At 34.9% G+C, this 12233-nt stretch overlaps 1 protein-coding gene across 10 annotated transcripts in view; it reads right to left on the reverse strand.

Annotated features, from left to right (window-relative positions):
* DPH6 (diphthamine biosynthesis 6) overlaps positions 1 to 12233 on the reverse strand; it is a 219802-nt gene that overhangs the window by 39896 nt on the left and 167673 nt on the right. For 8 of the 10 annotated variants that reach the window (XM_064512413.1, XM_064512410.1, XM_064512415.1 and 5 more), the window contains one exon: positions 24 to 429. The exons of 1 other annotated variant lie outside the window; for it this stretch is intronic. In XM_064512413.1, the coding sequence (XP_064368483.1) occupies positions 24 to 429 (406 nt within the window). Of the gene's footprint in view, positions 1 to 23; positions 430 to 12233 lie in introns of those variants that run through there. One more of the 10 variants, XM_064512418.1, reaches the window with a different exon arrangement.

A 12233-nucleotide genomic window follows, 5' to 3' on the forward strand; every position in this document is an offset into this window, starting at 1 on the left:
TTTAACATCATGAAAAGTCTTACCTGTTTGCAGTGTTTGAGCATCAAAGAAATCCTTCTTGAAAAAAGCTCTAAAAGACAAAGGAATCACACTGCAGTCTTCGGAAAGTTTCTTAACAGCTTGTCTATACATAGCAACTAAGTCATGAAGAGGTCCATCTAAATCGAGCGGAGAAGTGGAAGGTGAAATCAAGCTCAGACGTACAGAGATTGAAGCACAAGATGCAGAACTGGACTCCACAGATTCACATTCAATTTCAAAGCCCTCTGACAACATCTTCATTGCAAAATGTTTTCTTTGCATTGGATTGTCAACTACTGCAATGACATGCCATTCAATGGCCGCATCTCTGGGTAAGTGAGATATTACAACCACAGCAAGCATCCCACACACTGTAGCTACGTCATTATATGTCTCTGAGTCTTCTTCCTAAAAGTTAAACAAAATATTGTGGATATTACACAACTGTTAGAAATTGATGATGCTCATATTGAGTTGACATATTCAAAAAAGTCTGTACAGAAGAGTTATTTCATGGAGACTGTTTTTTTCCCTAAAATTACTTTCTTATTGAGAAAGTCATCTTGAGCAATTATGAATTTATCTGACAGTTCATATCTGCTCATTTTTCAATCTCAGCTACTATGCCCTTTGTCATTTAAGGAAATATTAATCATAATGTATTTTACACTCATTCTAATCCAACAGAGTATGGCAGAGTTCTAATTTCTGCATATGGTGACATTTGTCCATATCAATGGTCTTAGAAGAATGGAAATGGTAAGAGCTACTGAAGCTACAAAAATGAATTAGTGAAACATACTGATTTATTTTAAAAGTTGGAATATCAAGGATACAGTAAAGATACAGTTCAGATAGATCTGAAAAGCAGAATGGTCTGAACAAACCTTCTTAAAAGATAAGAAGAGCACTTCCTTAATAGCAAAGCTGTCTTTCAAAATACCCAGAAACTTGAATTTTTTTTTTTACGTCAAACACCACATCTAGTTAACCTACTTGGTAAGCTAACTCTAAGTCACTGAGCTGCTTCTCTTCTAATGGTATTAAAGAAGTAGGACATATCTTCTGCTTACTTCTTGGTAAAAATTTTAGTATAATTTGCAATGTAACATGTTAATGGGTATAGCAATTGAATATAATGCTCCAGAATACTGAAATGCTCTTCCATGAGACAGAGAAAGAAATTGTGAATTTGTAGGCATTTCAACCTAAATTAATTGTACTTATGTATGTTAAAGAGTATTATCTTTGAATTTTAACAAACCTAAGATCAGTTCATAAAAGATTTATCTTTTGCCTGTATTGTTGCTGTGTATTCAATCCTTTTTCATCTGAATAAAAGAAAAGAGGCCTTACGACTTTAAACTAGGAACACCACATTTAGGTCTGCCATTATCTTAAAGACATACATTCAAACCCCTGTTATACAACAAAGTCTATTTATGGAAAGCAATTGAATTTTATGACTATACATTCTCTCAAAGTATTTACATTAACATTATTTGCTTTCTGAACAAACACATTTTTATTTGAACAATCTTAGATGTTTATTCTGGCCAGCAGATATTTTTGTCTTACTTTTTCCTCCATTTTTAAACACAGATCATATATTGAGTATTTTAATATTAGTGACTTACAGCTTCTTCTTGGTGTACACAGATAATTTTTTTTATATACCAGTTTGCTTATACTGCAGTCTTTACTGGTAATATTGCCCATTGCCTGACCTCTGAATGCAAAAATAATAACAAGGCAAAACTGTCATTTTACCCAAAGTCGATAAGGCCATATAACTCACAGTATCTTCAATTCACAAGCTCAATTTTCATCCACTCACTCTTGACTTTGAGAGGAAGGAATAATGACAGGTTACAGGCACTTTATTTCAAAATTCACTCGCAAAGTTATTGACAAGCATTTTCCACAGAATGTCTTTGATGCTTGACCCTCGTGAGCTGTTTACATGAAAAATGCACTTACTTCTATATTAACGATAGTGGAGTCTAATTCTATACCAAACGTAGCAATTGCTTTAGCATTTCTGGTTTTGATATGGGAACAAAAATAGCGACAATTTGTCTCAAATTGCAGTCACTTCAGTCATAATAAAATCTCACTGAGTACTGTTTGCTTTCAGTACTTTCATTAGGTAAGCTGGGCTGTTATTAAGGTACCAACACATAAATGTTGTATTAGCACTTAACAGGAGCACAGTATTCTCCTCTAGGAGATGAATTCTAACCTTGTCAATATAATTCTGCTCTGAGTGCTGTAAAACAGTTTGAAAAGATGAAATACTGGAGCTTTGCACTGAGAAAAAAAAAAAGTCATGCTCATTCAGGCTTAAAGGCCACTTTGCTGGCCCAAGGTGCTGAGGTGCTGTTTAGAAAAAAAGTCTAAAGAAGCTCTCTCGGGTCATGTCAAGCACTGAAACAAACTCTTCTACTTCTATGTACTTGTCTTAGGTTGTTAAATCAATTACTCACTATTTCTGCTTGCCTTCAGCTGCCATTTAGAGTATGAAGAAATACAAGAAAATTAAGGCCAGGATAAAGTACATTGCCAAATTTAACAAATAAGAATCATTCTGAGTGAAAGACTATACATACTACACCTGTGCAGTGCCATAAACTTCCACTGGCACTCATAACCTTTAACTTAAGGGTTTGCGCAAAGCATAAAGTGATGGAGCTGCTGGGGACTAACAATCTTTCATCAACTGCTACAGAATCTTACAGAAATACTTCTAACAGTGACCTCACCTGACTTATTTTCAAGAAATTGCTGACATTTGTGTTATACGTGGATGTTGCATTTAGTCTTAAAAGTGTGCCTGAGTTAGCTTTAAATTTACAACTGCCTTAAACAGCTGAATATCTTTATGATAGCCTGTCCAGTAAATGAGAATGAACACGTAAGGTCTGCTAGGGAATTCTATTCATATGATGCTGGAATAATATAAGTAAGCATATTATTAAGGACAAAGTGTGATTATTTTGCTACTAAATTGCTCTTTACAATTGATTCTGCACTCTCGTCTATGAGACTCAGCACTTTCAGCAGACAGCTGTGATACTATGAAGAAAAACAAGTCTTTGGGGTTCTTGTATGAGGATACTAATGTAGTCTGTTCAGTAAATGAGCACAGATTTTGGCCCAATCCTTCTTTCATACCTTCACAGTCTTGGAAAAGAAAATCTGAAGTAGAAAAGGCAGCAGATTGCCTTGTAATTCTTGAAAAAGAAGTGTTAAATAGTTCCTCAGAACCTCTGTAAAATTCTTACTACTGAGAGAGGAGAAAACAGGGCCAAACACTGTTGGAAAATGATTAGGAAAAACTCAAGTGCAACAATATTCCACCAGTGGAGATTTAGAGTGTAACGTCAAGGTCTGGTAATCAGTGATTCCTTAAAGTATGACCTGAATTTGACAAAATTTTATAAATTTAAATTAGGCTACAGGTGAAGCTGTCATCTAAAGGTATTTAACTTTAACCCCAAGGGCACTTATTTTCTAGCTAAGAATTATCAATGTTCAAATGATCTGTAATTCATGGGAAAGGGTCTGCCTGTTCAAGATTCCCATTTCCACTACTTTCAAGCCATAAATGGACTGTTAGCTTTTCCACAGGATTTAATCCTTTCTAACAACAAAATACTCCAAGGTAACTTTGCACCAGGAAAAGTTTGGATGTCAGAGGAAGAATGAGTAGATTGTAAAGGTTCAATGTGTGGCAGCTGAGATAATATGGAGAAGGATGCTACTTCTACACTACAGTTTTACAGGAGCTGATTTAATGAGGGGTGGAGGAGGAGGTCACATAGTATTCTGCTGTTGGGCAGGAGACAGCTTCTGAAAATAAAAACAGTGCTTTCTTCCAGGAATGGATGCAAACTGGACTGTCTCAGAGACCACACTATGACTGACTAACCCAGAATTCTGATCCTGTCATGCTACGAAATGGTAGATCCCAAGAACTTAGACAAAGGTTTAATGTCACAAGTCACCTGGCTCTGAGTCTCACATTAGACTCTCCTCAAAGCAAAATTCATAATATCCTCCTACTGCCAACAGGATCATATGCTACTTGAATAATATATCAAAGATGGGAAAGATGGAATCCCATAAAGTTTGGAGAAGAAAGCCAAAACCCAGATTTTTCTACTAAATATATGTATCTGTATCATTCCCTATCTAGTGGAGCAGTGGGAATGCTCCATGATCTTTGAACAACTCCTGTTGAAAAAAAAAATTAGGACTTTTCCCATAGCAAAGAAAATACTGATATCCTTGTGGTGATAAAACACATCTATCACTATCTCAGGGGAAAAACAGAAGATAAGAAGTAGATTTTAGAAGGACTGGGAATGTGACCCTGTTATTTATCTTCCATTTTATAATCTCAAAGAAGGATTGATGCCATATTACTGTAAACACTGAGGAAAGTGCCATGCTAAACTATGCAACATCTTGGAAAGTCTTCATGGACTGCTTAATGAAGAACCACAGCAGCTGACATCAGTCAGGAAAGCAAATAAAATGTTACAAATTTTTGGGAAAGGAATAGAGAACAAAGTGGGTAACATTATGACACTGCAGAAACTCACACTTCACCTGCACCTTGAATAAGGTATACAAATCTGGATCTCTCATCTGGAAAAGGACATATGAGGTCCAGAATGTGTTCAGAGGAGAAGAATATGAATGATCAAAAGCTATGAATGAAGGGACTTACTGAGAAGGCTGTCCAGACTTCTTAAGGGGCTTATGACAGAGGCTTACAAAATCAAGCATGACGTAAAAATGGTGGGTAAGAATTGGCCGTTCCCTCTTGTCTTCTAGTACAAAAACTAGAGACCATTGAATGATATTAGTAAGAGCATGGTTAAAAAAAATGGACCAGGTGGACCACGATGGTGGGTGACACGTGGAATTCTTTGAGAGAAAATGCTGTGGCTGCAAGAACTATATGTGTGTTCAAGGGGAGCCTGAACAAGAAGAATGATTCAATAGGGATTATTAAGGAAACATTAAAAAAAATTTAGTTTAAAATATTTATACAATAATTATTAATATATAAATAATAAAAATGTACACAATTGTTAAATTTAATTCATTTTAAAATGAATTAAGATTGTTTGAGGCTGGCAGAATATTAGGGGAATATATGCTTTTCCTGTATTTACTATTCACATCTGCTTAAAGCTACTGTTTGGAGACAGAATACTAGGTGGACCCATCACCATCACGGCTATTCTTATGTTCTTACACGAGAATTTATGCTTATGTTGATACCAGCACTGTGTTTGATGAAGAAAGATGACTTGGCTTTCTTGACTGAACCAGCTGAATTTTCACAACTAGTCCCTTCCACCATTTCTATGATTCTAAGAGACTTTCATGTTCTTCTAGGATATTCAAGATTAATTTTATAGATTAATAATCTGCACAGAGTCAAGCAGAAGCATACAGATAATAGCTTTGAAGGGAGAAATGCTTCTTCAGTTAGTTGACCAGAGGTATTCGTATCACAGTCTTGGGCTGGAAGAAGTATGACCTTACAGTGGCACTGGAAGTGGAGGAAAATTAGTTTAATGGGGACAAGGGAGTTGTTACTCTTGGTCTCTTTCTGAGAAAGGAAATGCCTCTTCTCCTTTTTCCCACACCAGAATCACAGAGAGAGCTGGAATCCTAGTTAGAGGGGTCAAATATATTTTCAGTACATGCTTATACCAATAGAGACACCAATGCTAGCATGAACAACCAAAACAGAACTTACAATCCCAGACAGTGCCAAGCAGAAAGTGTGTCTGCTTTAGGCACCGTTCAGAGGGATGTGGATCTCGACACTATTATCAGTGGAGCCACCAAGACTGTTGATTGTGTTTTAACCTCTCTAAAGAGGTTGTGATATGGATGCTTAACTCAAATCTGCAAAAGCATAAGGATCATTGGCTGGGAATAGAAGGGGTTGAAGAGCTTGGCTAAAAAGTTATTGAAGGCCACATACTACAGCTATCAAATGAGATCCAATTCAGTGGGGTATCTAATCACAAGAAATGAGAATGGTAATTCTTACTAAATTCTTATTCATGCATACGCTGAAGCTGAAAAGATGCCCTAGCCAACATTTTAATGAAAATGTTTAATGCAGAAATGCAAACCCTTTCACATAAAAAGAAGGAAATGTAACAGTGTCTCTTACTTCATTTTTTAAATTGTAATTAACCTATATCTCCACATTAAAGTAAAATGGTTATCTGAACTGCTGTGTGCATAATGCTTTCCTGAGTTTTGCTCAAATACAAAAGGTTTTCTCACTGGTTCATAGTATTACTCAGTTCCTTACATTTTGCATGCCTTAGTTCTTAGTAAAAAATCACTCTGCTTTCACTGTGCTTATTCAGAAGAGCTCCAGGAATCCTGTGACTTATACTAAAGAATGCCTAATGCATGACAGTACTGCTACAAAACAAAGTGGAAGCCAATGCAAGGAGCCCAGCTAAATGAAAAACACTGTGCTGTAAGTATTGTAAACTAGCTTACAAAGAATGTGGTTTTTAAAAGTGCTAACCTTAAAAAGAGAATCTAACTAATAGTGCATTTTTTCATTAAAAATGAAAAATCAAAGGCAGGCCTAACAACATTCCAAAAAAATAGGAATAATGAGTATATGACAAACCCATATTCAGTCCATTATACAAGCATTTAACAATTTTAATTAACAATTTAATTGAAAAAAGGTACATGTTTTACCTACTAACATTTATTATATACATTTGTTTATTTGACTTCCTCCATCTCTTCCAAATGAGAAATACTCTTTTTGTTGTATAAGGACTAACGTCTACCTACTTCACAGCTGAATATGGAATCAGACTGCAAGAGAAAAAGATGAATGCGTAATTGCTCTCTCTACAAAGAACTGACTTAGAGAACAAAAAAGGAATATACTGTGATGTTACTTTTAGAAGCTGAGTTTATGAAAACCTTCCATGGCATGCATTATTACACCATTATAGTGGCAAGATTAATGTGCCTTTAAATAATACATTTAAAATTTCTTTTACACTGCCTGCATAAAACAGATTGCATCAAACTCCAGAGATCCAGTTTAAGCTTTGCTAGAGAGTCTCTCACAACAATAGGTTTATGACTTTAAAAAGTAAAGATTCCACTAGGAAAACTGCATAAGAATAAAAATGTCAGTTCCTGAAGAAAGTAGGATAGAAGCAATCCTTTTCAACATCCTAGTTTGTCTCATAAATAGGCCACATACATTCCTGGTGTAACACTTCTGAATTCAAAGAATGAATACCTTGGTGTTTTGTAACAATAAAGTTGTTAAGAATATTCCTTTTGCAAAGCTTACAAAAATAAGAAAGTCTGATGTTTAGTATTCCTTCTTGAAAAAAAAAGGAAAAAAACAGGTTATTTGCTGCATGCCAAAAATATATTAAGACAAGACTGGCAGACTAAAACTGAGGTCTTATGAACCTGAATATTCAGGATGGAATAAATATTGTTAAAATAAAAAGAAACAAGTTCTTCAGATACAATGTGTTGGACAAAGCTGACTGTAGTTTAATTCCACTGTATCATATTAAAACTGTTTTGTACAATGAGAACCTGAAAACTCAGCCTCTACTTATTTCACGTTACTGTAACGGAGAGAATCTGGAGAAAGCAAGGTTCTTTATTTTTAGTTTCAGCATCTGAGGCACATTTTGCAGAATTTTTTTGTACAACCGTTACCTACATTTCAAAAATAGAAACATAAAAAAGGGAAAGTAGACATGGGGCATAAATATTGGTTTAGAAATTTAGGGTGCACTATTATTTCTAAGGGTACTTTTAACCAATTTTTTAAATTCTAATGCATTTCAGATTAATGTGATCTCTCCAATGACTAATTGCCACATACTGGCATTTGGAATAAAATCCAAATTAGGTCTTTTTCTTAATAATTGTAAAAAACTCTACACGCAGGTCTATTACATACATTGCATAAAGTATATGTTTAAGTTTGTGGAATCAGAGCTTTCATGACTAATGCTCTATGAACTGTGCTAATGCAAATATTATTATATGTAAGCATTATATACTTCCTTCTCTTAAAAAGGTTAAGCAAATGTAGAAGCCAATGAAAATAGAAAGAGTTCATAAAAGATCAGATAAATAATTATATATTACCTATAGTTTGTATCAGTCAAACAGAATAATCTGGCAGTCTTCTATCTTTCACCATTGTCATCAACAGTGGCCAAAAGGATGAATTTATGACACGTCTGGTGATAGACAGAAGGATGCAAACGAAATTTAAGGTGTAACTTTATAAGCTCTCTTTTGATGATATTTAGTAAATATGAATATCATTTACTTGCTGGTTTTGGTTCTCTTTTCTATTTTTGGATCTCTGCTTTTTAGTCCTTTCATTTGGGAAACTGAGAGGCTGAAGGCACACTGCAAGCCTTGCGACATGATCAAAATAAGAGCAATCAGTCTCACATTTCCATTAAGACACAGTCAACTTTGAACCAATCTCTAGAACAGATAAACAATTGAAAACCTGAAGAAAGACTGTATAAAAAAGACTGCAATAACTAGCATAACACCTCTTCTTTCTGGGCTTATCAATGTGGATGCTGAATGCTAAGCTTAGACAATTACTTTTAACAGTAAACTGAAAAGAGAAAGAAAACCCAAACTGGCCTGGTGTAGTTGTTAAAAAAAAAAAAAAAAGAAAGAAAGAAATAGACCTCTGCATGCACAGTAATGGAGAAGAATCTCCTATTAAAGACTGAGACTTCCATTTTTGCTTAATTTACCAGTTAAATATCACAATCTTGTTCCATCCCATTATCTAGCAGCATTGTCTCAATAGCCCTATGGACTTAGAATTTTTGACTTCCCATTGAATTTTATTCATTTTAATCCCTCTTCAAAATACATTTCATAATTGCATGTGACAATTATGTCAGCATGACAGCAAAAGAAAGATTTTAAAATGCTGGATATCCAGCTATGGGAAGCATATGATAACATCAAATGGAAAATATTGAGTATAATTTTTGCACATTTTTAGATGGTTATAAATTTCAGATATAGCACTGATTGTTCAGAGAAAAGCATGTCTGCAATGAGTGTGTCTGGGCTTAGAATCTGAGACGCATAGGACTGTCAGCACGGCTGTCAAAGGGTCACAATGCCTGAAATTCAGAAACAGACAATGAATATTAGCTTTAAGAATGGATATGACTGCTTGAAGGAGAATTTTTTCCCCTCTTTCTGGGCCCTTAATTATTCTCACTGACAAATAATGAGACCTTAAGTCTAGCTTTTTTTGTTTGTTCTGGTTGGTTGCCTTTTTTTTTTTTTTTTTTTTTTTTTGAAGGAACTGCTTGTGGCTTCAGGTGGGAAATTTGGATAAACAAGTACTCTGATACCATATACACACCTGTCTTTTTTTCCCAAGTCAAAGTGGTCACCTGATTAGGGATCAGGAAGGGATTTTTGCTTATGTTAACTGCATACAAGCCTTGGGTTGTTTGGTTTACTCCACAGAATTAGTCACAGATCATCTCCTACTCTCATGTGTACATACCAACCTGACAAACACCCTTACTACTGCATGGGAAGCTCAGCTTCTCAGTTCTCAGCCTGTGGCACAAAACATTTTAAACTCTTGAGGTCTGATATATTTCAGTCTAAGTATACTCACCGGGTTCAAAATAGGAATATCTGGGTGAAATGTAATGGCCTGTGATATACAGGTCAGACTAAATGATCTAATGGTGCCTTCTGGCTGTAAAAGCTACTAAAGCCATGAAATCTGTTTTACCCACTACTTATGCTCAGTCTTTCTACCAGCGCCTCTGTGCCTGAATTCTAAAAACCCACACTGAGCAGGCAACCATCTCACTCTTTATGGCCTTTAATCTCCCTTGCTGATAGTTTTAAATTTTTAAACAGCTCTACATGCCGTGCTCCCTTTTATGTGTTCTCATAGTTACAGAAATAATTTTGGAAGCAAAATAGCTAAACAGTAAGCATAATAAAAATGAAACAGGTTAAAGCTGATTAGCAGTAGGGAGCAGATGCAGCAAAATTCTGCCAGTTCCCCTACATTTCCTCCCCAGCAGGGACTTTCTTTCATGCTGTGAATTAGCTCCATACTATAATGCAGGCTGCTGTTACTGCAATTGCACCTTCCTATACCTCAGTATTGGGCTAAGAATTCACTTTGGTTTTTGATTTCTTCCTCTGTAATAATAATGTTTAAAGCAGTTCCTGCAGAGCTAAATGTAAATTCAAGCACTGTATGCTAGATACTCAAAAGGGTATGAAAATGAAAAAGAGATGAGAAAATAATTATATATTGAAAAACTATTTTATGTGCTTTAAAAATATTAACTTTCTCACAACAAACTAAAGGTTCCTCTGCCAAGAGATAACCAGTTAATGATTAAAGTTAAGATTCCTTGAAATACCTCTCAAACATACATCATTCAATATATCAGTTACAATGTGGAAAAAAGATAACTATTTAAGGAACAAAGTCATAAATTGATAGCAATATAAACTGAAAGCAAATGAAGTCTGCCACATGAAACATGATCACAGACTGTCACTCTGAGGGTTTTATTCATCATGTGTAGTGTCAAAAATAAGCACTTCGGAGAGAGAGTTGAACTGAATTACGGATGGAAAGATTCCACCCGATGAAAATCATTTGAGAAGGTGTATCCAGATGCGACAGAAAAAGAGAAAATTTAATGGTCAAAATCTACTTTGCGGGCATTAAAGATGGCCTACTTTATGATTCAGAATTTAAATTTCAGATACTGGTTGCAGAGATTTTTCTTTGAAAGTCTATTTTGCTTCTGAACTTTGAACTTGAGCTGTGGAGCTGATTTTCAAAAGAAGTCTTAGCTTTTACTTGACATATTTGAAGTAGACTTACTTCTCCACCTGTACAGCACTATTAGCTACTGTTGTTAAGGCTGTAATTAAATTTTGCAGTATGTAGTGAAGAAAATTGTGATGTTGTTGGAGGCAGAAGAAAAGCCATTTGAAAACTCCAGCAGCACTATTAAACTCCTATTAATTACTAGACACTCACTGACACAGCCACCTTTATTAATAATATAATGTATAAATGTGCAATTGAAAATGATCTTGAATTTGGCACTTTTTAGTGTGTAAAGATTTTTATTGGAAAATATGAACATTTACCAGCCTTCATCTTATGTATGCGAGTATTTTTGGGGCAAAGGTTTGTTTTACGCACTGTAATCAGTTACTTTCATTTTTTAATATGGTATGACTGCAAAGCAAGGTCACTTATATGGAATATAGTATAGCAGAACTGCTAGGACCGCACATTCCCTTTGTTTATTTTAAGTCATTCATATTGGTCAATAAAGTCTTACATACAAGCTGGAACCTAGATTTTGCAAGATAGGCTTTCTCTCAGTTCAGTGCTATAGCAGTCAAACTCCGGTGATGCACTTACAACAGTTTCTTACAATCCACTCATAATAAGAAATACATATTAACTAATTTCAGGCACCTAGAAATTATAAGTCAAGTTTGAATTAAATACCTAACTGTTTTCAACAGCCTTTGGCATGAGACATATGGAAAACAAATCAGTTCTATTGAAAATGAAGATACCTGTCTCAGATTACTGCTGAAGCATAAATAGGGATCTTAACTTCTATGTGCCTGAAGGCAGGTGATGTATATGAGGTTAGAGTGAAAAGTTTTCAATAAACAGTCCTTATGGTGACACATGTTAATATATATGCTTCTTCAAATTGATATACTAAGAAAAAATAGAAAATATATTTGCATGTGTATATACATTATATATATACATATACAGAAACGAAGGGGGAGGGAGAGAGAATACCTATATATCAATACATCTCCCCCATGTAATTCTGCAAAACATGTACAGAAAGACTATCCTCTACCGAACAGATATTTATAATTGCTTCCACAGACATACATGTGACAAATTAAGAGAAAACTTTACGAAAATATCTGACTCTTAATTAGAAATGATTAGCAATTAGTATTTTCATCAGTAAAGTTATATTTTTCTCTTTGAGACTCACTCTTTTATTGAGATATATGCACAAGTAATGACTTTGTCAGTTATAGGAGATGGCCGAGATGTTTCCACAAGAAATTTATAAATGGGACAC

Source organism: Dromaius novaehollandiae, chromosome 5 (genome assembly GCF_036370855.1).
Source record: "Dromaius novaehollandiae isolate bDroNov1 chromosome 5, bDroNov1.hap1, whole genome shotgun sequence".
Taxonomy (NCBI): domain Eukaryota; kingdom Metazoa; phylum Chordata; class Aves; order Casuariiformes; family Dromaiidae; genus Dromaius; species Dromaius novaehollandiae.